The sequence below is a fragment of the Mastomys coucha genome, unplaced genomic scaffold (genome assembly GCF_008632895.1).
Source record: "Mastomys coucha isolate ucsf_1 unplaced genomic scaffold, UCSF_Mcou_1 pScaffold18, whole genome shotgun sequence".
Taxonomy (NCBI): Eukaryota; Metazoa; Chordata; class Mammalia; order Rodentia; family Muridae; genus Mastomys; species Mastomys coucha.
In genome coordinates, this window is record NW_022196900.1 from 78,607,402 (window position 1) to 78,634,821 (window position 27,420).

General features: G+C 40.4%; 1 protein-coding gene and 1 pseudogene across 2 annotated transcripts; both read right to left on the reverse strand.

Moving 5' to 3' along the window:
- Positions 1 to 3,108: 3,108 nt before the first annotated feature.
- Positions 3,109 to 8,216, reverse strand: Tmco2 (transmembrane and coiled-coil domains 2). The gene is made up of 2 exons (XM_031378525.1): positions 7,853 to 8,216; positions 3,109 to 3,508 (listed from the first exon to the last, which is right to left on the reverse strand). The coding sequence occupies exons 1-2, from the start codon at positions 8,105 to 8,107 to the stop codon at positions 3,191 to 3,193; spliced, it is 573 nt and encodes a 190-aa protein (XP_031234385.1). The 5' UTR covers positions 8,108 to 8,216; the 3' UTR covers positions 3,109 to 3,190.
- A 3,011-nt stretch (positions 8,217 to 11,227) lies between these two features.
- LOC116095762 lies at positions 11,228 to 12,336 on the reverse strand (annotated as a pseudogene). The gene is made up of 2 exons (XR_004120721.1): positions 12,332 to 12,336; positions 11,228 to 11,637 (listed from the first exon to the last, which is right to left on the reverse strand). The product of XR_004120721.1 is annotated as a protein transport protein Sec61 subunit gamma pseudogene (transcript).
- Between the last annotated feature and the right edge of the window lie 15,084 nt (positions 12,337 to 27,420).

A 27,420-nucleotide genomic window follows, 5' to 3' on the forward strand; every position in this document is an offset into this window, starting at 1 on the left:
TTTGCTAGGTGATGAATCTATGGTTTGGAATTTACCCCGTTTCCTCCCCCCCCCTCCCACCCCCCACCCCCAGTTTGTGGTTTATGCCTTTATAAGCCTTGTAAAATCCCAGGCCGGGGTCAGATTCCTCTATTCCCTGCGCGGTGTATGAGTCTAGACCCCAGCATGCTAGCCTGAGCTCTTGTCCCGTCTTGCTTGTAATAAAACTTCCTCGTGTGATTGCAGCAAGTTCGGTCTATCGTGAGTCATTGGGTGGTCGCGTCATCCCGAGACTTGAGTAAGGATCTCCCCAGTTCCGGGGGTCTTTCAGTATCCCCTAACTCAGATGTGTTCCAGATCAGTCTTTCCAATCGTCAACACGGCCTCATAATAGACATAAAGTTACCCCAAGAAATGATTTGTAAATGGTTAAGATTGGGCATTGTCTCCTGGCCGACACAATGTTTCTAACCTATCCAGGTTTATCACCTAGCTTCCCATAGTGTAATCTCTCTCTTGGATACTGCCTTCCCAGAGCTAACAATAGAGGTTGAATACATCCCTTAGGGCAATAGTTAGTTTATGGTCTTATGTACTAGAGAGTAATCGGAGGGCTTCCACTCAAGGACATTAACTAAAAGTGTTAGGTCGGGATTCCCCTCTGCCTGCCTCCAGCAAGAACCAGAGAATTAGCATAAGAATACCTCAACAGGGAGGGCTTCACCCCTCTTCCTCCTAGTTCACACCTAGCTACCAGACCCTGCTGACCTTGGTGTGGGGGTCGCTTGCCTACGTGACTTCAGTCTAACACTAGGACTGGGGGAAGGAGGACTTGGACTCACATGCAGGGCTAGCACTAGAACTAAGTATCTCTCGCAGTTCCCCGGGCCCAGAGCACTTGGGCCCGGGGGATGCAGCACCAGTTCAGAGGAGATAGCTGCTGCTTTAGACCCAGTATGTTTCAGATAGCCTCAGATGTACCTCAACTGTTGAGCTGCCAGATTTACCATCTCTCTTTTACAATGACTGTAAAAGTCTGATGCCATTTCTAAGAAATACATTTAGATTTTATACTTCATGTGTCGTCTCTGCCGTCATTTCTTCGCCTACACCTTGTCGACCTGACTAGGACCCCCGTTTCTCCCTCGGGTTGAGGGAGACCCAGATCGGCCGGCCCGCGGCAGAGTAATCCCCTTTTAGGTGGCCTATTAGGCCCAGTTGTTTATGTTCTATGATGTCATTAAAGGTCCAATCATCTGTTGTAAGAATGGCACCCATATCCCCTAATATGTCCCTGCCCCAAAGTGTGCAAGGGACATTGGCAACAACTGAATCCCATCTAGGTGTACAGTCATTATGGGTGAATGTAGAAACACCAGGAGAGTTTAATACACAGTAGGATTGGAGCAGTCTCCCCTCATTGACAGGGCCCAGGGGCACTCCTTTTGGAGTTTAAATCATATCTGAGTTTATCAGAGTTCTGAGATGTACAGTCTCGTGCCCAGTGAAATCCTTTATTACAGTGAGAGCACTTTGTTCTTGGCCTAGCATTAAGGGGAGTCCCTACAGAGATGTCCTGTCTTTCTGTAGTCCAGGCAGGAGTCAGGATGCTATAGGGCCTGCCCCAGAGTCAAAGTCTCTGGTGGCTACTTCCCATTTATGAAGGTCATCATTATGGACTACTGCCAGCACATTTTGGATTGGGGCATTAAGACCCTCCCAATCCAATTGTTTATGTCTTGAGTAGGTCCTGAATTGACCCTTCTCTCCTCTGCCTCAGTAACATTCATGAGAAAGTCTGTAAAGGATTCTCCTGATTATTGTACAAGGTTATGGAAGTAGACAGAGAGATCTCTGGGAGTGCAGGTTTTAAAGGCCTTGAAAGACAGATCGTCCACCTGGTTGAAGTAGGTATGTTGGCTGATACTAACTCCCTACAACTGGAGGCTTTGTTAGAATTCTTCTGAACAGCCAGGCAGTGGTGGTGCACACCTTTAATCCCAGCACTTGGGAGGCAGAGGCAGGCAGATTTCTGAGTTTGAGGCCAGCCTGGTCTACAGAGTGAGTTCCAGGACAGCCAGGGCTACACAGAGAAACCCTGTCTCAAAAAACCAAAAAAAAAAAAAAAAAAAAAAAAAAAAAAAGAATTCTTCTGAACAGTCATTAACATTATTTTTATGCATAGTTAATCAAAATGACATGATTACAAATTATAATTCTTCTGATTATCATTGCAATGTTCATAAATAGCTGATCAAATGAAAACAATTAGATAAATTTTGATAACATGTACACATAAATTGTAAAATTATACCGTCAGTCTGTTACTGAGCTGGATATACTGGGGCAAATAATAGTTTATAAAAATAAGAGCACATTTGGGGATGGAAAGATGACTCAGCAGCTAAGAGTGCTGCTGCTCTTGCAGAGGGCCCAAGTTTGATTTCTAGTGCCCACATGGGAACTTATGGCTACCTGTAACTCTAGTTCTAGGGTATCCAATAACTTCTTTTGGCCTCTATGGATACCAGGAAAGCAAGTGGTTACAGATACACAGGCAATAATCCTCCTACCCCCACTCTCTGTCCAATACACACACACATACACATACACACACACACACACACACACACACACACACACACACACACACACACACGAGTTCCAGGCCATGCTGGGCTACCTAGTGAAACTTTGCCTAAAAAAACATAAAACAAACCCCCCCACACCAGGTTCTCCTTTATGCATATTCTCACCTTTACTCATCTCTGAGTAATTCAGGGGTCTCCAGACTGCATACATTTCTTATGACAAGGACCAGCATGAGACAGCCTATTTGCAAAACATGGCCCTCTGAGACTAGCTTTTCCAATGTCTTCAGCATGGACGTCAAAATCACAGTCCTGACCAACCTCTTTCCTTGCCATCTGCTTCCACACCAGTCTGGCTCTCTTGCCTTACCGGGAGGCCCCAAGGCTGCTGAATCACCACCAAACGTTGGCACAAACGTTTTGCCACCAAGCCACAGAACTTGGAGACATTTCCAACTATCATTACCCCACATTACCCACTGCACACAAAGTAGATGCTGGACCCTGCCGAAGAGGGAACCAGATCTTTGCATGGAGATTTCAATATAGTTCTCTATTTTATTGATGCACCACTACACACATGAGGGAAGCAGTGCTTTTCTGGAAAAGATTGGAGTTCATCACATTTCAGATGTGGAAGTAAACCCTGAGGTGGGTAAGGGACTCTGGCAATCAGAGCAGCTGCAGTAGGGCTCAGAGGAGCAGTCCCTCTTCGCAGCAGGTTTCTGGGCGACGATCATCCCCTCCAGGTCTCTCACTTTGTTCTCCACCATCTGAAGCTTTTTCAGAATTTTCTCTTGCAGACCCAGCGACAGGAAGATATTACTATTGCCTTGAATCTGGCGACCGCTTCCTTCTGGGTTGGCTAGCAGAGCCTGAAAAAAGTCTGAGCCCTTCTTGTACAGTTGGTAGAGTGTGATCACAAACACCACTATTTTCTAAAATGAAACAAGACGAGTGTTACTCGGTCATGTGTATGAAATGTCACAGTTAGCTACAGAGCCAACACAGGATAGAGATCTCCTAGTAACAACCATCCTTCATTCCTAAGCCAAGCTTTTCCTGCAGGAGGACATCTTCACACCTACTTTTAATTGTTTTAAAAATATTTTAAGGGCTGGAGAGATGGCTCAGCGGTTAAGAGCACTGACTGCTCTTCCAAAGGCCCTGAGTTCAAATCCCAGCAACTACATGGTGGCTCACAACCATCTGTAATGGGATCCGATGCCCTCTTCTGGTGTGTCTGAAGACAGTGACAGTGTATTAACATGTAATAATAAATAAATCTAAAAAAAAAAAAAAAAGGAAATTGTGGGGCAGTGGTGGAGCATGCCTTTAATCCCAGCACTTGGGAAGCAGAGACAGGCAGATTTCTGAGTTCGAGGCCAGCCTGGTCTACAGAGTGAGTTCCAGGACAGCCAGGGCTACACAGAGAAACCCTGTCTCGAAAAAACAAACAAAAAAAAGAAATTAAAAAATATTTTAAAGATAAACCTTATTATTTTATGGATATGAATGTTTTGCTTTCATGCATGTAAATATACCAGTTACATGCCTGGCTGGTGCCCCAAGGAGGCCAAAAGAGAGGTTTGGATCTCCTGGAACTGGAATTACAGATGGTTGTGAGCTGCTGTGTGGGTGCTTGGAATCAGACCTGGGTTCTGTGGAAGAGTAGCCAATGCTTTTATCTTTGCTGAGCCATCTCTCCAGCCTCTCTACTTTGAATCTTTTGATCATCATCAACTTACAAACTGCAGTGTTAAACAGGTCAGGGATTTAATTTGTATTTAGTTAATAAAAAGTATGATTAGGGACTAGAGAAATGGCTCAGTGCTTAAGAACACTGGCTGCTCTTCCAGAGGTCCTGAGTTCAATTTCCAACAACTACATGGTAACTTACAACCATCCATAATGAGTTCTGATGCCCTCTTCTGGCATGCAGGGATGCATGCAGATAGAACACTCATACAATAAAATAAATACATCTTTTTTTTTTTTTTTTAAGAAACAAAACAAAACAAAAAGGCATAATATTAAATGCCATTTGCTCAAGGTCTGTTACCATGTGGTGGGTTCTGTGTTAGAAGTTTAGCTTGCCAGCTTATGAGCTATTCATGCAGGAGAACCCAGGACTTGACATACCTGTGTAGATACATACTTTCCAGTGCAGACTCTGTCAATGTTCAAGACCACAGATTAAAACTGACGAAGCCAGGACTGAGGTCCAGGAATTCTCCCAAGCATAGAGGTCTAAAAAAGTAGATTTACTGATTGTGCTGGATAGTTTTATGTCAACTCAGCACAAGTCATCTGAGAAGAGAGAATCTCCACTGGGAAAACGTCTCCATAAGGGCTGCAGTCAAGCCTGTAGGTCATTTTCTTAGTTGATGACGGATGTGGTAGGGCCCAGTCCTGTTGTGCACGGGGCCAGCCCTGGGTTGGTAGTCCTGGATTCTATAGGAAAGCAGGCTGGGCAAGCCATGGGGAGCAAGCCAGTGAGTAGCACCCCTTTATAGCCTCTGCATCAGCTCCTGCCTTCAGAAGCTTGAGCTCCTGACCTTACTTCCTTCCATGATAAACAGTGATGTGGAAGTGTCAGGCTAATAAACTCTTTCCTCCCTGGTTGGTTTGGTCATGGTGTTTCATCACAGCAATAGTAACCCTGACTAAGACACTGGTCATGAAAAAAAAATTGCTTTAATATGTTACAACATATTCCTGGTAGGATTAGAATAAAACTATAACTTTCCCCCGTTATAGCAATCAACACTGCTTATTGAGCATACATAGGCTACGATACACATTCTATCACTTTTAAGCCTCACAATAATCCTATAAAGCAGCGTTTTTGGCAAAGCCTGTTTAACAGTAAGAAAACTGGGGTAGGGGTTAAATGAGTGATTTCAGTTCAGAGCATATAGTCCACCACAAATATATGTATACCAAGCAGTCTAACTCCCGAGTCCACAGTGTTACTTACTCTGATATATTACTCCTTTTTCTTTTTCTTTTTCTTTCTTTTTTTTTTTTTTTTTTTTTTTTTTTTTTTTTTTTTTTTTTGGTTTTTCCGAGACAGGGTTTCTCTGTGTAGCTCTGAAGACCAGGCTGTCCTCGAACTCAGAAATCCGCCTGCCTCTGCCTCCCAAGTGCTGGGCTTAAAGGCATGCGCCACCACCACCCGACATATTACTCCTTTTTGTTTGTGTATCTTTCCCCCCATTTTTCTCTCTTCCTTTAGAGATAGGTTCTCATGTATCCCAGGTTGATCCTCTAAGTTGCTCTGTAGCCAAGGATGACCTTGAATTTCCAATCATCCTACCTCATGCCTTCCAAACGATGGAATTATGGTGATGAATGCATCACCACATCTGATTTCTGATTTTGTGGTTTTGCCTAAAGTGCTCAAAGTGTCCAATCATCTCTCTGATTGCACTAAACTAGAAAGTTTGTGTTCTTACTTTATACTTTTATTAGATAACTGAAATGTGTCTATGTTTGTACCCACACACATAATCTTGTATTGATAACTTATGTGTATTTGTTGGATTCTATTATATGAGATTTTTGGATAAAAATTAAATTTGAAGTCCTAAAAATGAGGTTCAAACTCCAACATTGCCAGCTCTAACAAAACCATATGATTTTGGGCCAGAATCAAGTTACTCCACTTCCAAAGTGGACATGATGATCCCTGGCCTGCCTATTATATAGGGCTTTCTGATGTTAAACTTCAGATTCAACCATGATTCCTAAATGGAAAAAGAAGAGAACTATAAAGTGATCCAGTAATAGTGCCTCTGTATAATCATAAAAAAAAAAAAATCTTTAAGAAAGCCCTCAGGATTGTCTACAACTTCAACATTTGGTAGGTAGAGTGATGAAGAAAAGAAGTCCAAAGTCAGCCTTACTATCTAGTGAATTTGAGGTTAAGCAAGCTACAGAAGTCCTTCCTGACAAAACAGAACAAAAACCCTCCTTAAATTCTATCTTCTTAAATTTCCATCAAGCCTCCACATACCCCACGTTCCTCCTCACTCCTCATGTGAAAAATAAACTGCATCTCATAGAGTTATTAAGATTTCCCATAACTGTGAAGACCATGTTATAAATGAGCTATTATTATCATTGAGGGTTAAAAAAAATTATACAAATTCCAAATGCTCCTTAAAATCCCAATGTTTTAAATTATATTTCCCCAGCCAGGCAATGGTGGTGCTCGCCTTTAATCCCAGCACTTGGGAGGCAGAGGCAGTCGGATTTCTGAGTTCGAGGCCAGCCTGGTCTACAGAGTATGTTCCAGGACATCCAGGGCTATACAGAGAAAGCCTGTCTCAAAAATACAAAAATAAATAAATAAATATAAAATATATATATTTCCCCTAATGAGCCCTCATATGTTTCTGGGGGCTTAGCTTGTTAAAACATAATAACAAAATGAACTGGGATGACTTAACACACACAACTCCCTATCTCTCTCTCTCTCTCTCACACACACACACACACACACACACACATACACACACACATACACACACACATACACACACATACACACACACCACACACCACACACACACCATACACACACACTGACACACACACACACATACACACACAAACACACACACAAATACACATATACATGAGCAGTGTAGGACATGGAGGGCTCTGAGAGACAAGTGATCAATTAAGTTTCAGCTCAGATAACTTTCTCAAATGATGAACTTGTCCAAAAAATTTTTTGAGACAGGGTTTCTCTGTGTAGCCCTGGCCATCCTGGAACTCACTCTGTAGACCAGGCTGTTCTCAAACTCAGGGATCTACCTGCTTCTGTCTCCCAAATGTTGGGATTAAAGGCATGCGCCATTATCACCCAGCCAAGTCTATTTTATATTAGAGACAAGCCAAACACCATTGTGAGAAAAAGTATTTTTGCTCACAACCTAATTGGTGGAGGTTTTCAAGAATAGTATAGTTTCAATCAATTTAAGAGACAGAGACAATGGCTTACCCCCAAACACTTACATGGACTTTTAAAACTGGCGAGCAGCAATATGAAAGACAGGTAACCAAAATTAAATTTTAAGTCAGGAATGGTGGTGTTCGTTGCTGTCTCAGCCCTTGATGGTGGGGGTTGAGGTGAGGGCTTAATGAGCAGGAGGATCATAAATTTGAAGTCAGCCTTGTTCTACAAGGCCAGCCTAAGGTACCACCCTGTCTCACAACAACAAAACCCAACAAACACCCTGCAAAAGACTTAAATTTCTCTATAAGTATACAACCTGAATTGACCGAATGCTTCGTTTCCATAAGGCAAGTAATCCAATTGCCAACAAAGTGGAAAAGGAAACCCCAAGGATGATTTGCACAGCTGGAGCGAGATTTTCGAGTATCCCTGAGTTTGTTGGCTGAGGCACACTAGTAGTCTCAGTAGTCTCTCCCACAAAAGTTGCTTGTAACCAATTCCATATTGAGCTGCGAGCAAGAGAATTTAAGAGGTTGTCCCAAGAAGAAGTTGTAGTTGGAGATGTTGACATTTTTAAACAGCAGCTCCAGGAACTACATGTGCAGAGACTTCAGGAATCTAGGCATAAATTAGGGAAAGCGGCCAGGGAGGTCAGGCATTCTGGAGCCATTATGATGTGCTTTGTGATGTCACTAATCCTAAGGCTCAGCCTCTTCGAACTCACCAGTGTTCACTCAAGAACAAGCAGGTACAGGCCTGTGTTTTCAGCTCATTTTACTATTTCCTCTGATCTCTGGCCAGTCTTGGTTCTGGCACAAACAGTCTCCTATCATCATAGCACCTCCTGCCATGACAGAGATGCTCAGTATGTGCCTAGTCTGATACAGCAGCCAATATTACTAGGAATGGGGACAGCTTGAGCCAGGAATGTAACTCAGTAGTGTTCTTTCCTACTACACACAAAGACCAAGGTTTGACCCCAGTCACAGACCCTCTTGTAGTCACAGAGAAGCAGTACTCTTTGTTTGTTTGCTTGCTTATTATTTAAAGGTTTTTTGTTTTGTTTTTCTTTAGTAGCAGGAATAACTTAGTGTCAATTCTTTTGTGGAGAGAAAAAAATCAAAACAAGCCCAACTTCTAGTATAGAAGCTCATAATTAAAATTGTTCTAAAATTTAAAGATACCAAATCTTAAAGGCCTTAAGTTTAAATCTTTAAAAGTTAATGATCATTGTTAGTTAAATGGATTTTTTTTTTCATTTTATGTTCTTCCTTGGTCTGATAAAAGGTCAGATTTTGGCAAGGGAGAAAGTTAAAGGTTGCTTCCAAGAGCTTATCCTTTATTAAAGGCATTGTTTTACACAGCATAAAGACAAATTTTAAACAGTATTGCAAACTTCTAATGCATAGTTAGTAGTAAATGGACATTGGCTTGACATTTGAGAATATGGGGATGTCTCTGTCTCTCTCTGTTATCAGGTACTTTGAGATCTGACCTTAAAGTGCATCACAGGCATACATAATGCCTCTCCCTAGTCATCCACACAACATAGTCCCAAGCATAGCACAGGGCCCAGGAAACCTCAGTGAAACACCATTGCATTGTATCATATCTGAAACCTAACTTTGTCGAATAGCTCTTTATACATTTCCTTTCTAGGATCCATAACAATTAAAAAATGATAATGGTCCTACTTATGCTAGTAAATGGTTTGAGAAATTTTAGTATTAAAGTTACTAAAATCTCTTACAATGCACAGGATTAAGTTATTGTGGAATGACAATCAGACTTAATTGGCAAATTAAAAAAAATGAGTGAGTGACTAAATAAATAGGGGTATTTTCACTACCTATATCCTCACATTCTATTTAGCTATGTTAACTTTAAATTAATTTTTTTCATTTTTAAAGGATAACGATTTTTCTGCTGCCCAGAAACATTTGCCCTAACAGAAACACAATCTAAAGTAAATGCTAAATAAAAAGAAAGAGACTGATGGATGTTCTAACATCTAGATGAAGATATGCTGTTGAGGTTTAGTCTTTCTGTCTGTTGGAATGCTAAGTGTGGACCCCCAAGACCTGGAGTCTGTACACAAACTTAAGTGATTCTGCCCCCAAGTTATTTTTGATTGGTAAATAAAGATTCTGACAGCCAATATCTGGGCAGAAGAGACATAGGTGGGGTTTAGGTTTCCCAAAAACCTAAACCTTGGGGTTGGAGAAGAACCATGAGGAAGAAGAAGGAGAAGCTGCCATGGGTTAGATGAGCCATAAAAATATGGCCCTGGGGGCTGGCTGATTGGAGTTAAGGGCAGCCCAGATGAAACATGGTAAGCAGTAAGTAATAATTCAGGGTTATCATAGGAAAGTAGATTCCAGTCGCATAGAGGGTAGATATCTGCCCAGCTCTAGTGTTGATTATGGCTTATCGTAAGTATAAAGATGTGTAAAGTGAAAACGTCTAGTTCTTTGGAAAGTTTGTTATGTGAAATGATGTTTTGCTGGGCGCACAGTTGAAAGGGTGTCTTGCTGAAGTAAACACGTGAAAGACTGTTTCACCTGAAGCAGACACAGGTGAAAGGATGTTTAGATATAGCAAACGCCTGAAATGATGCTTGATGAAGGAATACAAATATAATTAACCCCACAGACTGAGCATTGGTTTGGTTTGCTAGGCCTCACTATTCTTCCCTAACAACACACATGTATTGGTTTGCCAAGAGGGAGAATCAACTGACAATTTGGGGAGACATCAGGACTTTAACTCATTAAGCAAAGACTTTGAGGAAACAACAAAGACTAACCCAAAAGTGATACTATTATACATGTGTATGTAGCATGCTAATCCTTATCAATGCAGAATCCAAATGCCTTTTGACAGGGATTCCCTTGTCAAAGATACATCTATGATAGTATGACACACCTGTGATAGGAGACAGTATGACACACCTGTGATAGGAGACAGTATGATACATCTTCGATAGGAGACAATATGGTTTCGCTTTGTCATGCTAAGGACCGTTATAAAGGTTTATGTGGAATAGGCTGTATTACATCTGTTTTGCTCACAACAAAAACATTAGCAGAAATAATAGAGATGGATGAATTATAGAAATAGAGAATGACTTTTGTCTGTCTTCAGTCCTCTGTTAGCTATTCTTACAATTCTCTTATGCTTGCCTGTAGTAATTAGGCAAGCTATAGAGGCAAAGCATTCAGCCTTGGCCTCTATTACAGCAACTATTTTTTCTTTAAAAATAAAATTAGAAGGGAGGAAATGTTGGGCACATAGAGGTCCTTGTACAGAGCATCAAGGAGAATTAGGAATGTCGAACACACAGGGGCCTCTCCTCAATGGAGGAGATAAAATACCCTTTTTCATGGCCAGAAGGCTGGGAGTGGATTCGTTCATGACCTGGTGATTTTTTTTTTTTTTTTTTTTTTTTTTTTTTTTTTGCTGTCTGTGGAGGCCGACTTCACCTAAACTTCCCAGAATGTTTATTCCAGATTCTTCCCTCTCTAGACCATTATCCACCCTTAGGGTGGATGTCACAAGTACATTATGGCCTGCTGACTTCTGTGCTATTGGTCAGAGACCACATACATGGACTTGATTCTAGGCCCTTTAGCTATAGAACCCAACCTCATGGTCACATGTACTTTGTAAAGGAGTTTCTTTTTTTGTTATGGAAAAAGTGTTTATTTTGAAATTATTTTAATTTAGAAATAGAAAACCTCATAGGAAGGAGGAAAGAAACAAAACCACAAAGCATCCAGGCAACGTTTTACTTCATGAGCTTGTCACTCCGTCATTGGTTCATTCATCCCATGATGAGAAAGGACTCAGCCACCCACAATAATGTTATTAATAGGGATATGGATCAGTTTCACAGAGAAGCCAATGAATTTCATGATAGCAAATCCTATTGGTGTAGCCATGGCGATCTGCTGGAATTCTTTTCTGTCGTGTTTGGTGCATCTTTTAACCAACCGAATTGAGTCCTTTACAAACTGCTGACTTGGCTCTACAAACTGTATTACCTGATCCACATTTGTGAGGTGGCGGTTTGAGAGGGTAGAGACACATAGCTTAGGAGAGCTGTAAAGGAGTTTCTATGTAGTCACATCTTAAGCTTTATTGTGTACCTGTGATTGGACTAGTTGTCTCCTGGAAACCTTTCCCCAAATTATACTGTGGTTTAAATATGCTGACAATGAACCCCCTGGCGTTAGACTCCCTGAAGTCTGATTCAGATTGACAAAGTCTGAACCAGGTTTTCATTCTTACCACTTCCTCCTGTTTACTTCCCTGTCTGACACCTGCAGGGATTCCTCCCCACCCAGGCTTTTTGTAAATGTAGAAAATAGTTATTTCTAAGTTATTTTATAGAATTCCCAAGGGTCACCTTTAAAAAGTTATTAGCATATATTAGTTATTCATGATAATGGTCTTCACTTCCTGTTCCTTGTTCATAAGCCTCTTCATGTTTTTGCGTCTCATTTGCTTATGTGTTTACAGGAAGGGACTCCACCTCCTTCATGAGAATTGTATTAAGAACAAATAATACCGTTTTCTACAGTGTTTTGTGAGAGTAGCATGCTGCACAGTTGTAACCTACATACCATTATGAGATCAGTTATTTCTTGCCCATACCTATCTAAACAGCAAGGTCCCCAGAAGGGTTTTATGAATTAAGGTAGTTCACAAACAAATAGAATAGTGTGAGGCCAGATTAGAAAGACAGTAAGACTGCTTGCTTGGGCAGCACTGAAGTGATCAGTACAGGACTTACCCCATCCTAGGATGACATGCAAACTTGCTAAGTGTTCCACATTTAAAAAAAAAAAAAAAAAAAGACAAGCAAGAATCCAAGAATTTGCAACAGGAGGAAGAAGAGCACATTAAAGAAAGGTCAGTTGAGAGCTGGAGAGATGGCTCAGAGTATAAGAGCACTGGCCACTCTTCCATAGCATCTGCTTTCCATTGCCAATGTGTACATGCAGGCTTGCAACATTTATAACTCCCGTTCCAAAGGATTGGATTCCCTGTTCTGGCCCCCATGGGCACTGCATACACATGGTGCACAAATAGGCATACAAAACATTCTGTCCTTGTTTCCACATCAGGGTGAGAGGGGATGGTAAGTGTCTTGAGTTCCAAGAGCACCTGAGGGAATTGGGTCTATGATGCTTCAGCAGATGGAGTATCTATTTTAGAGCAAAGTGACTGAAGGGTTTGTAACAGACCCACAGACCTCAGTGCAATTAACTGCATGGTGGAAGTGCCATTCCGGCCACATAACTCAGCACATAGACAGCACCACCGGCCAAAACAAAAACAAAGATCCAATCCATCAACTTCCACAGTTCTGGGAAAGACTCTAAATGTGTTAATCTGGCTTTGTTTGTTTGTTTGTTTCTGTAGTTCTACTTCTGGCTAACTGTGCTTGTTAACTGAAGTATGTCAACCCAGACTGTGTTTTTGCGTTTAAAAGCTCACCCTGAGAAAGACCTGGGACTACACTAAAGTCCTGAATACTCAGTATAGTTTCCACTAGCCAATAAAGACTTTCCATTGGCTTAAACCCATGCCTGAGCAGTTTTCTCTGGTGGATTCCCCACAACAGGATTTAGAAGAGACTAATAAGTTAATTCACAGTCTACAAGTGACTGACCACAGCCAGGGTCCACTCTAGCAAGGAATAACCTGGATAAGACCTGAGATATGACTCTAACAGTCTACCACTGGCCTGACAAGATTAAAGAATGGCAGCCCAGGGTCTGGAGAGACGACTCAGCAGATCAAAGCACTTGCTGTAAAGATCTGGTGACCTGAACAGGACCTTAAAGACTATTTTTGGTACTTCTTGAGAAGTTCTTATGGTATAGGTAAAGAAAGATCTTCAAACCAATCCATCAAAGGGCTTTGGCAATATTCCTCTTAGGGTCTGTGAAGCCCAAGTAGAAGTAATGCTATAGTGATGTGTGACTGCTGCTGATGGTGTGGTTTTAAACTTCTGAATTCTAAGCAAAACCCAGATGAGCCTTTGTGAGGCACACATGTATTTGTTGGGTGCTGTATAGAGGAGACCACTGTACAGAGAAGTGGTAGATGTCTTCATTCCTGAATAATCCAGGGCTTTTTGTTACACTTGCAGGTGATAAGGCCATGCAGATAAATAAAGGAATCAGTAAGCCTATATGCAACCTGAACTGAAACATAACAGCAACCAACAATCAGAAGGAAGTGGAAGATCTGATGGTAACCCAGGTGGCTTTCGGAATCAAGGTGGGTTTGGTAGGAATAGATGGGGGTGGAGTTGGCTTGGGAAATAACTGGGTTAGTGATACGGATAGAGAGATGAAACCAGTGATAGGATATGTTGGGTGTGTGATGGGCATGCTGGCCAGATGAGAAGCAGTCAGGCCCATCCAGTAATAACCAAAGCCAGGGCAGCATGCAGAGCAAGCCAAATCAGCCTGTGGTTCTGAAATAGCTCCTACCATGGTTCTAATTCTGGTGCTTGTCTTGGCTGGGGGGTGGTGTCAAATGCAGGGTCAGACAGTGTCTGACTCTGAGGAGAGTTTAGCTCAAGTGTAGATTCTAAATTGTCTGGCTGGGGGATGTAGACAGTGGGTTATGGTTGGTTGGTATGAATGGGGGGATTTCAAAAGTTTCTAAATTCACAGAAAGTTCCTTGTAAATATATATGTAGTAATTTTTTTTTAAATTGGCCTCCTTAGTGAGAGTATATACAGAGGTTTTCTGACATTTTCTTTGGACAAAGAGGAAGAGATAGAGTAATCTTGTGCTGTTACATGAGGGTTAAAATATAGAATGGCTGAAAGTGAGCTGCTGTTAGCCAGGTTGGTAAACTAACCCACTACAATCCATCTTGGGTTTTGCAGAAATATTCTACCCTTGGACTTAAGGGCATCCTTTGCAGGTCCAGCATAGAAACTCTTGGTTAGAACTGTATTGTTTTCTTATTTAGTTTGAATCCCACCCTATGGTTTTTTTTTCCTTTAGTAAAATTTCCTTTGGGATCATTGTGTTTTGTTCCTGTGGTTTTGTTTTTAACACTTGTCAGATTGTACATAGAAGTTCCAATCTGAAGCTGTCTTTTAGTCTCCGCAGTTCACCCTGTTTCAAATGTCACACTTCACTGACAGCTGGCCTTGGATACCCTCTCTTGGGAGCACACTCCCGTATCTGTGTTTTATCATCCAATAACGCATCACCATGGCCGCTCCATTGCCACCTGCTACTCTGTATTTCACAGAATTGTATCAACACCATGACTGCAAGGCTGTGGCACAGAACCTGAAGACAGTTTATTAAAACGCTGTGTGGGATTGATGGTGGTGTAGAGGCACGAATGGCTTATAGGGTGACAAAAGGAGAGAGTGTGGCCAAAACTTGGGTGTCCCTTGATCCTTATAGCTTTGGTGAGATGGTTTGCAGAGAGCAATGGTAGGAAATAACTTGAAGTCAAAGGCCAGATCACATCTGTTGGAACTTGGAATTTTGTTCTTGGAAAACCTACTTCAGTTGAATGTGTTTAGTGAAATGATACATGTGCTGCTGCAGGCTGTGTCCTGTGTGTGGGTGCTTTGTCTGAGTTGTCAGTGTTGGAATTTTTTTTTGAACACTCAACAGATAAAAGTTTCATTCAGTTTTATGATACTCAGTTTTTCAAAGATCCAGTCAGTCTCATAGATTACTAGAATTGAAAGTAAAGGCTCAATTCAAGAAAGATTCACTCCCCACCCTCCAAAGGTTAAAAGCAGAAGTGTGTGTGTATGTGTGTGTGTGTGTGTGTGTGTATGGCCAAAGGTACCAGGTTCTTCTAGGCTGAAGGACCATACGGTCCACAGATCCCTGTCATTTAGCTCTGCTATTCATAACACGACTTCTTCAAGGCCAAGACAAGAATCTTTCTTTCTTTTCTTTTTTTTAAAGATGTATTTATTATTATATGCAAGTACACTGTAGCTGTCTTCAGATACACCAGAAGAGGGCATCAGATAGCATTATGGATGGTTGTGAGCCACCATGTGGTTGTTGGGATTTGAACTCAGGACCTTTGGAAGAGCAGTCAGTGCTTTCAACTGCTGAACCATCTCTCCAGCCCCCAACAAGAATCTTTCTTATATCAGGGTGTGGTGGTCCACTCTTTTAAGTCCAATACTTGAGAGGCAGGGGCAGGGGCAGAGGCAGGCAGATCCCCGTGAGTTAGATACCAGCCTCACATGTTCCAGGCCAGCCAGGGCTATACAGCTGAAAACTGTCTAAACACAAAACAACAGAAGATTCTCAGGAAATTCTTAAATAAAAAGCAAAAGGCAATGAACTCATCCTACACATGTAGGTGAAGGGGGTTATTAATAGTGACATTTATGCAGATACATGGTTTTATAAATTCAGGAGCATTCAGTATGTTAATCAACTCTTTTGGTTCTTGGACAAGTTGAACTTTTTAGTGGTGAAGATGTGGTTATTATTGTGAGGCATTTCAGCCTGGCTGTACAGTACCAGGCTCATAGCCACCAACCTGACTGCTCAGTTATCTTCCATATCCCACTGTAGGGCTGGTGTAAGCAACACATGCTTTTCAGTAGCTCCTTCAAGCAAAATTCTCACCCAGACATGGAGCACAGGCCACGGAACACCATAGTGTTTGACCTTAATACCTACCCAACCTTCTCCTCTTCTCTTCCCACCCTGACTTACTTTTCCAAATTCTTGTCCACATCACAGATAGAGCATCTACACCACAAAGTGTTGGCATGTGGTAGGATTGCCCTTTCTTTGTCTGGCTAACCTCTGATTCAGGTTTCAGATTCAACATCCCCTTCACATTGTAACATCTTGGTTTCCATATCATTTTTGTACAACTTTTCTGTGTTGTTCTGTCTCATATTAGTCTCCCTACCAGGAACCATTAGCAGGATGCCAGAAAGTAACAACATCTCATTTAACACAGCCCTCCAGAGGCTGACCGATCACATATGCACAGTAAACATATGGTAGCTTAATTTAATTTAATTATTTATTTTGGCCTTTTTTTTTTTTTTTTTTCGAGACAGGCTTCTCTGAGAAGCCCTGGCTGTCTATAGAGAGAACTGGTCTCAGACTTTGAGACCTATCTCTGCCTCCTGAGTGCTGGGACTAAAGGCATATGCTAGCACTACCACCTGACATGGAGGGATGGCTCAGCCTTTAAAAGCTAGGCTCGCAACCTCAAATACTTGGCATTTTAATTTTTTAGGTAACTTTCTCAGAACTATGATTTTTTCTAGATTAAATCAGCTTTGGATTTATTTGAAGCAAGGTCATTATATAGCCCAGGTCTGGCCTAAAAATTGCTATGTAGACTAGGCTAGCCTTGAACATACAGAGATCTGTTTGCCTCTGCTTCCCAAGTGCTGGGATTGATGGAAAGTGTTGGGAGGGATGATTGGCTCAGACTAAATCTCCCCCTTCTCTCTCTCTCTCTCTCTCTCTCTCTCTCTCTCTCTCTGTCACACACACACACACGCACGCACGCACGCACACACACACACACACAATCACATATCTTTTTTCAGTGCCAAGGATTGAACCCAAGGCCTTGAACTTGCTTGTCAAGAACTCTACCACTGAACTATACCCTCAGCTCCATTTATAGATTTGAAACTCTTCTATTTATCTTGCTTAGCTAATATGAAAGGGCTCAGACCTCCAAATGCAATCTATCATGCCTGGGGTTTACAACAGGCAGGCTGAATAGAGTAAGGCTATACTTTCTGGAACAGCTATGCATAGAGGGTATGGCAAGAAGCTCCACAGGCCACTTAGAGGTGCAAACTGGAGAGGATCAACTTTCCTAACTTTAGCGTGCAAGCAAGCTTGATTTTTTTTCATAAATTATGTTCCTCACAGAAACAACCAATGATACTTCTCAGTCTCTATTCTCACAGGAGAAAACTGTCAGCAGTGGACTGACAGCTGGAGTTGGAGCTGCAGAACTTATCTGACCATTCCCATACCCTCAGTATTTTTTTTTCTATTCTCTTTTACAACATGACTCTCAGCTAACTTGTAGAGAAGTGGTATCTCATGCACTTCAAATACCGCCTGCCATCTTCCATTTGTCATTCCTACTGTTAAATGCACTCTGTTGGCTCTCTAGTGAGATCAGAAACTGAGATCACTTTTGTCAGGCAACACATTTTATCTTTTAAACAAATATTTACATGGGATGTGAGGGCGATCTGGCTTCGACATCTGTCATCATCGCCAGGGTTAATTCAGCTGATCTGGCTAGCTAGGCGGGTGTCCTCTTCCTCCCTCACCGCTCCATGTGTGTCCCTCCCGAAGTTACATGCTTGGTCAAAGAGGACAATTGTAGCTGTGCTCCCCTGCTAGAAACTCCAAAAATATTTATACATATGTTTGCCTGTGTGAGTTATGTTGCCATGTGCATGAAGGAGCCCACAGAGGCCAGAAGAGGGCATAAGATCCCCTGGAACTGGCATTATAAGCAACTGCAAGCCATCATGTGGGTCCTGGCTACAGAAATCTGGTCCTTTGGAAGATCATTCATGGTTCTTAACTGTTGAGCCATCTCTCCCTGTCTCAGGTTCTCTGTCAAATACGGGTGATAATAGGGGAACTGAAGGTCAGGTCTGCTTTGGTATGTAAAATATGCATCTCAGCCCCTTGTCCTGAGTCTGAAACCCAACAAATAATATTTACTTCATGGGGTTATGAACATTGAATAGAATAGTTTTATAAGTACTATGACTTCTCACAGTACTTTTCACTGTGTATTTTAGGTGTTTCTAGAACCTATCTTTGCCTACAAATCATCTGATCTCACTAGATTTTGGTCTAGCTGGTTGGCAGCTGAGCCTGAAATTCTGCATTTTTATCAAGCTCATTTCTTACATTCATGCCCACTGCCTAACTGAATAAAGACATTCCAAGCTATAGTTTCACCATTCTTAGATAAAGCTCCACAACGGCACTGATAGATTTACTCTGGCTTTTTTTTTTTTTTTTTTTAAGTCTGTTTAGTTTCTGAGACAGGGTGGTAGCCTAGGCTGGTGTTGTAATGTTGTGGGTTGCTGTTGTGCTGTTTGTACTCTAATGTCAATTCTGCTTCCTCAAGAGGGGCTGCCCCAACGAGAAGTTGATCACATACTCAGGTGGTTTCCTGTGAACCTTTCCCCCATTTTAACTGGTTAAATAAAGGCTAGAGCCTGTAATTGGGCAGTGGAAGGGAAAGGTGAGGATGGAGGTTTTAGAGAGTGGCGGAAGAATAGGGAAGGGGGCAAGGATGGAGGAAGAAGAGGTGTAAATTATACAAGTATAAGATATATTTAACACCCAGTCCATCATAATTGCCAATTTAGATAAGGCACTTTACCATCTATCCTAATTTAAGAAGCTTACAATTCTTTTTTTTTTTTTAAAGATTTATTTATTTATTATGTGTAAGTACACTGTAGCTGTCTTCAGACACTCCAGAAGAGGGCATCAGATCCCACTACAGATGGTTGTGAGCCACTATGTGGTTGCTGGAATTTGAACTCAGGACCTTCAGAAGAGCAGTCAGTGCTCTTAACCGCCGAGCCATCCCTCCAGCCCCAGAAGGTTACAATTCCATACCTGAATTATGTTCTGGTTTTAGCTTGTATTTCCATCTGAAAAACATCCTCTCAAATATATATCAAATCTCAATGTTAAACAACTTGAGTTGATTATGAGACTATAACTACTCTTTAACCCCATTAGAAATCTGAGAATGACTTAAATATTACCTGGAAATATAGGAAGCATAAAACATAGCTTCCAAAACTTAACCAATTTATAGAGATGGCTTACTACTTGGACAGTCCCTCATTCCTCAAAACATTGGAGCATCAGTCTTCAGCCTTCTGGCCCAGAATCATCTGACAGACCTTTGTAAAGCAGAATTATCAAGAAATGCTTACCCTGTCTTGGCAGAGCCACCAGTCGACTGTTTCACATAGTGTGTCTTTTTTCTGAACAGTAGTTTTGACTGTAGATGAATTGAGGCAATTCTTGCCCAGTGGCTATCTTGCCACAAGTAGAGCAACTCCACTAATGCTCAGTTTCTTCTTTGAATCAAGAAGGGGAGCAGACATGTCTCTAGTCAAATGATCATTAATAATGAAATAGTCTTAAATGACATATTCTGTGGACTTTTGAAGACTATCTATGTAAAGTATATCTGAACTGTTACATCTTAACTATTCTTAGTCATTTCTATTTGAGTAAATTAAAAAACATTTTATTATAATTAAATCAGAATCTAATATAACCATGAGATTACTATCTGGCCCTTAACTGTATTATATAATCATCCTAAACAGTTTGTAATGGCAGTTATTAGAAGGACTGGGTCTAAGCTTTATGTTCTTAGATGAGTTGCATAGGCACAATACCTATCAAAGAGTAACAATATTAATTTCAAATTTTGTTCAATATAAGAAATTCATACCAATGAAAACCTTAAATCTGTATCAATCTATAAATTCCATACCAATGTAAAATTATAACTTCAATTTGCATTAATTATAAAGATTTCTACCAATGTAAGATATGGCTATACAATATTGTTGAAGAGTAAATTTGATAACATATCTCTATTTGTTTATTCCTCTAATTTTATGATATTACTACATCCCCCTTTTCTCTCCCACCCCCACTTTCCTTTACCTAAGAAGGAAGGATAGAGAAGAGATAAAGGAAAGGTAGAAATCCCCGAGTCTAAGCTCTCTAATTTCCTCCCTGTCCAAAGCTACAACATTTGTAAATTATCACTTAAAATGACAAGTTATCTACAATTCATAAAATAACCAGAACCATGCACCCCAACCCAAGGGACTGGAATGATGATCTTCTTTTGCTTGCTTCTAGTTGAATTGGGGTCAAGAATTCCCTTCTGGAGGCCCAAAGCTAAATAGGAAAATTGATTGTCAAAGGAGGGCTAGCTGACATCATTTGCCTTCTAGTCTCTACATGCTGAGAAAGTTCATGGCTCAGTTGACATTCTGACTATAACAGTCTGAAAAACTGGATGGGCAAGCTAGCTGTTCTGGAAATGTCTTTAGAGGAAACAGCTTCGATGTAGTTGAGGTAGACTCAAACAAGGACCTGGAATAGAAGGTCACAGAATCTCAGCATCCCTCATCACTCAGCAAGTGTGAATCTTGTCAGGGTGTCTTTCTCTTCTTCCATTCTGCAATATACATATCTTATAAGCAACACACAGCTCTGTAAAGACATTCATATGGAACATGCAGGATGCATAGATCAGTTAAAGAACAACAATAAAGACAACTGCCTTTCTTTAGAGGTTAGTTTGATCACATAATCAAACTGCAATATAAATTTCCATTCATGCCATCTTAAAAGATGGTATGTAATAAAAGTCATGAGAGTTTTATACCCAATAAATGTTATTGGCTGTATCTAGACATTTAAGTCTTATCCAGTTCTAGAGTTGTCTCTGTGTACAGAGACATAGACATCACCTATCTTGTTGATCTTGTTAGTTTCTTTCTTCTTGTCTGTAGCCAAGGTCTTCAGGGGGTCCTCCTTTGCTATGACTGATTTTTATCCACTTGGGAAGAAACCATAGCTATCCATTCCCCCAGCATAACACATTTCCCAGTTTCCATTCTGATGTCAGAACATCCTTAAAATAAACAGACTGGTTTAGTTTAGCAGTTTCCCACCACAATCAATGTCTTTCAGCAGCTGTAGTTTTTTGTTCATCAGTATTTAAAAAATTTGAAGGTTAATAAAGCATTATGTAATCTATCTCTGGGGGTTTTTGTTTCCACTTTTTGCATGTTAAGCATCTATTTTAGAGTTTCATTAGACCTCTTCACAATCACTTGTCCTGTAGGATTAGGTAATATATCTGTAACAAGTTTTATATTATATGTAAAAAACTGCCTCATCTTAGTAGAGACACATGTCGGACTGTTCATTTTAATTTATATGGGTATTTCCATAACGCCCATAATTTCTAACGAATGTGTAATTACAGAGTCAGTCTTTTCTGAAGCTAAGACAGTTGCCCACTGAATGTGTCTATAGTATGATGCACATATTCCAGTTACCAAATACTGTAAAATGGAAGACATCCATTTGCCAAATACAATTTCTTTGGGTACTTTTAGGGTTACTTCCTGTAGGTAAAGGAGTTTGGCTATATAGTGAGCAAGTAGGACATTGCCTCATAATTTCCTTGGCTTGTTACCAAGTGATATATTTTTTTTCCTTTATACATTTCCTGTTAACATGGTGTTTTTAATGGGATTTTGAAACCTCTAGTACACTTCCTATCAATAGTTGGTCAATTTTATTATTACTTTGTGCCGGAGGGCCTGGCAGATCTATGTGGGATCTTATGTGTGTTATATATAGTAGATGACTCCTATTTCTCATCATTTGTTATAGCTAAGTAAGTAGTGAAGTCAATTTAGAATCATCTTGTTAAAACAATCCTTTCTGTATACTTAGAGTCAGTTATTGTATTAAAAGACTTGAAAATCTGACATGAGTATTGTACATAATTTAGGTTTTTGAAATGACTTATAGGACTCTTAGCTATCTTATTTATATTTTCTGATTTATATCCTGCCTTTCCTGATTTATTAACATTGGTGTAAAATGTAGGGGATCCAGAAATTGGAATTTCTTTTTTTATACGAGGGAGAAACCAGTTAGATTTTTTTTAAAAAAAAAGAACCGAAGTTGTTTGCTTTTAGGGTATCTGCTGTTAATCTTTTCCTATATAATTACTGTATGTTTTTTGTCAATACTCACCTTGTGCCCATAAAGAGGTCATCTCTGCATTAGTAAAAGGTACCACGATTTCAGCTGAATCCATTCTAGCTACTTGTCGAAGTCTCATTTTTCCTCTTAGTATCAATTCAGAGAGCTTCTCTATGTACATTTTTAATTTTTCACTCTGTTTATGTCCTAAAAATATCCATTTTAAGATACAGTCTTCCCTCTGCATGAGAATTCCTGTAGGGGAATGAGTAGCAGGTAAGATAACTAAGATGTAGTCCATCTTTGGATCAATATGATCTAGATGCGTATCCTATAATTTCCTTTCTACCAGAGCTAACTCCTCAGCCTCGGCTGATAATTTCCTCAGGTTATTTAAATCTTTATCACTTTGTAAAGTTTGAAATAAATTGTTTAGCTCTTGAATAGCCAAGTCAATTGCAGGCCACAGCCAGTTAATATCTACCAGTAACTTCTGAAAATCTTTAAGAGTCTTTAATTGGTTTCTTCTGATTTGTACCTTTTGTGGTCTAACCTTTTGAAAACTTAAAAAGAAACAATCTCATGCAGCCGTCTGACTCTCAACAATGGTGCTGAGACAGAGCTGAAGAGAAAGCTTCTTAAGCAAATGGTGCTGGGAAAACGGGATATCAACATGAAGAAGGCTAGTTCTCAACATGTACAAAACCAACTCAAAATGCACAAAAGAACTTAATGTGAGCAGTAAATGCTACAAAAGAAAAATATTGAAAGATACAGTCACAGGACACAGCCTTCTGAATAGGACTAAAATATAGCCCCAGAAATAACAAAAGCTGGGTGTGGTGGCACACAGTCTTTAATCACAGCACTTGGAAGGTGGAGGCAGGAGGGAGAGTTCTGGGCAAGCCCGAGCTAGGTACCAAGATCCTGTCTCAAGATACCAAATAGAAAGAAAGAAAAAATAGCAGGAAATCAACATATGTAATTGTTTCAAGTTAAAAAAAATAACTTACAGAAATTCACAAAGTGAAGCAATGATTACAGAACTGGGACAGAGGGCTACTAGCTATTCATCCAATGGAGAAATTAATAACCAGCATATGTACAAAACTCAAAAAAATACACATCAAAAGATAATTCAACCAGTAAAATGGCAACTGACTTTAACAGTTCTCCAAAATACAAAAGAACAGTAATTAATTGAAAAAAAAAAGTTCACCATTTTTAGCCACTTGCAAAATGCAAATCAAAACTATATGGAGATTCCACCTCATCTCAGCTAGAAAGGCTAATATCCCAAATAAAAACAACAAAACAATAAATGCTGGTGAAGAGGCTGGGTAAGAGCTGGTGGGAATCTAAATTACTTTAGCCATTATGGAAATCAGGGTTCTGATTTCTTAAAATCAAACAAAACTAAGAATAGCTGCCATAATATACTTTTGTGATAGCATTTACCTTTAATCCTAGCAAGCAAGAGGCAGAGGCATGGGATCTCTCTGAATTCCAGGATAGCCTGGTCTAGAAATTTGAGACCAGCTAGAGCTATACAGCCTCCAAATAAAAGAAACAAATAGCCGGGCATGGCAGTATACTATGTGATCACAGCACTTGATATTGTAAGTTTTGGAGACAGCTTGGGCTACATAATTAGATTCCTTCTCAAAACCCTAAAACCACAAGGGAGTGAGTGAGGTGTTAACCCTAGGTGAGAAACTACTGACAGTTGACAGCTACAAGGGAAAGAAGGACTACGAGAGAAGGGTTGGTCATAAGGGGGCAGGGAGAGCCACAGGACAAAGATCTTTTTTCTTTAACGATGTGATTACTAGTAGGGTGCCTATGTTCCAGTGGATGACCCCACATCCATCTACATAAGGGAAGTACTAATTGGACATAATGGGATAGAAGAAAAAAAAAGAGGACATGAAAATAGGAAGAGGATGTGTAGGGGAATTTCAGGGAAGTTATAGAAGGGAATAGTGGGTGGCTATGATCAAAATATACTGTATTAAATTTTCAAAGAATAAATGAAAAATATTATTTGCATGAACAATCAAGAATAATTACCAAAAGCTCCAGTTTAGCACTCATGGCTGTATACCAGAAAGAATCAGGGTCAACATTAGTATATTAGAGATTTTATGGCTGTGTACTAGAAAGAATCAAAGCCAACATTAATATATTAGAGATCTTTGTTCACCCATACTGCAACACTATTCACAACAGCTAGACTGAGCCATCCACCAAATGTATATGTGTACATATGTAAAGTTGGTTGGAGCTTTGCTCCAGCCACCCAATGTGTGAATGTGTGTGTGTAGGTAGGTATGTATGTACATATGTATGAGAGTTGTTGGGACTTGTTTTGCTTCATCCATGGACTGTGTGTGTGTACATATATGTATGTGTGATTCTTTACCCCCCTCCCCTTTTCTTTTTTCCTTCTCCCTGGCCTCCACGAAGTTCAAAGGTTTCAGATAAAGCCTCTTCCTGGCCACAGGGACTACTCGTTCTAGTGAATCTAGACTTACTCTTTCAGAAAAAAGCCTGAGTGATCCGAGTCACTGACTCTACAGCTCCAGGGAATTTTCTTAGCTGATCAAACCAGGGAGCATCTCGGTGGCCCCAGTCAATTGCTGACTCTATGCTCCACCTCAGTTTACCCTGATATCAAAGCTGGACTTTGATACTAAACTATGGAATCAACCTGAAGATCTACCAATGGATGAATGGATTAAAAAGTATGTGGGGCATATATACAAAATACTGTAGTTTGAAAACAGGCATTTGTAGCAAGGTGGATTGGAGGTTAAGTGAAATATGCCAGATTCAAATTGATAAAACACATTTCCTCTCATATTTTAAAAACACATTCCTCTATATTTTAAAAGGTATTATTAGCAGGCTGTTGAGATGGCTCAGCGGATAAGAGCACTGACTGTTCTTCCGAAGGTCCTGAGTTCAAATCCCAGCAAACACATGGTGGCTCACAACCATCTGTAATGAGATCTGACGCCCTCTTCTGGTGTGTCTGAAGACAACTACAGTGTACTTATATATAATAAATAAATCTTAGAAAAAAAGATTTATTAAAAAAGATATTAGCTTGGTTGAGTGTGATAGCACATGCCATTAGTCTTAATCTTAGCACTTGAGAGGCAGAGGCCAGCCTGGTCTACACAGCAAGTTCCAGGCCAGCCAAGTGAGACGCTGTCAAAAGGAAAAAGGAAAAAAAGGACAAAACCAAAAACCAGTTGTAAACTAGGCATGTGCATTCCTAGTACATTTAGGATGTGAAAGAGGATTAGGAGTTCAACGTCATTCTCAACTACTTAAGGATTTAGGTACTTAAGAGGCCAGTCTGGGACACATGAAACCACTCTCTTGCCCCACTGCTCCCAAAACAAACAAACAAACAAAGGTACGTTAGCTAGTCATGGTGGCACATGACTGTACTTGGGAGGCTAAGGAAGGAAGATGTCAAGTTCAATGCCAACCTAGGCTTCACAATAAGAAGGGCTTGCTTCAAAAAAGGAAAATAAAAAATAGAGCCACATTAGTTTGTAAATTAATATATATACATATGTGTATATATATACACACATATATATAATATATACATATAAATAAAAGCTGCCCAAAAAGATGAACTGAAGCAAACTCTGACAACTGTAACTTGTGATCTTAGCTGGGTCAGGAACCTTGTATTTGAGCTGTCAAATGGGCTCTGAAACTTAGGGTTTGATTCTATTCTTTTGGGGTATTTGTAAGTGAATGGACAGTTGTTTTAAGCAAAACAGCAACCTTCTCTCCTAAACATCCTAAATATGAAGTTTGTTTGTTTGTTTTCATTTTATGAGGCAGGATCATGTCACCAAGCCCTGGATTTTTTTTTTTAATGGTTTATTCGTTTTTGTGTATTTGTGTTTTGCCTGCATGTGTATCAGTGTGAAGGTGTCAGATCCCCTAGGGCTGACACTTATAAACAGGAGTAAGCTGCCATGTGGGTGTTGGGAATTGAATCCAGGTCTTTTGGGAGAGCAGCCAGTGCTCTTAACTGTTGAACCTCCCCTTCAGTTATGAGCTCTGGAGTTTTCAACACACAACACCAGGATGGCCTCAAATTTGTGGCGTTTTGTAAGTGCTGGAATTTCAGGTGTGACAGGGTTGAGAACCACAATTCTTCCACTTGGAGCTATCTGCATGTCCATCACTTCAGATATTTATTGTTTCTTCGTGTTGGCAACATTTGAAACCATTCTGGTAGCTACTTTGAAGTGTGTAATTCCTTGTTGTCAACCTGGATGAGGCTTGCCTGTCATACTCAAAGCCCTGGGTTCCGGTCTCAGCACTGAGTAAAACCAGCTCTGTGACTAATACACCCATAATCTCAACACGTAAGAGGTAGAGGCAGGAGGATCAGAACTTTAAGGTCACCATCATCTAAATATAGTTTAAAGCCAGCCTGGGCTACAAAAGACCCTGACTCAAAAATGTTATCAACCACAGCTCTCCTACAGTTACTTCTCTCATCTAGCTGTTCCTCTGACCATATTACCATCCTCTGTCTCTCTCCTCTTTCACATGACCTTGCCAAGTTCTGGTAAATACTGTTCTACACTATATGTTTGAGACCTGATATTTTTGCCTTGTCTTCCACATAAATGAGAACATGATTATCTTTCTGTACCTGACTCACCTCCTATTGCATGCCCTGTAGGCCCACCCATGCTGCTACAGGTGACTGAATTTTATTTTAGTTTTTCAGCTGAATATCTCAACTCCATATCTCAGCTATTATGAATAGAATAAAATACGTATGGGAGAGCAACTGCTTGACAGAATGATCACTCATGCTTCCTCACTGAGGAAGCTGAAGGCCACAGCTGGACTCCAAGGTAGCAGCAGGGGTGTCAGTCTAATTTTTCTTTCAACCTAAGCACCAGGGAGTGACAGTAATGTACTTTATAAAGAACTTAATTCAAAAGTGGGCATAATGTATACCTGTAACTACAGCTTTAGGTAGGTTGAGGCAGGATTTAAGTTTGAAGCATCCTAGGCTACCCAGAGTGTGTCTTA

Bases quoted from the DNA above. Each gene is read 5' to 3' on its own strand.
- Tmco2 (XM_031378525.1), bottom strand. From the start codon at position 8,107: ATGTCAACATCTCCAACTACAACTTCTTCTTGGGACAACCTCTTAAAT. The intron at 3,509-7,852 runs GTTGTATACTTA...GTTTCATTTTAG, and splicing joins GAAGCATTCGGTCAATTCAG to AAAATAGTGGTGTTTGTGAT.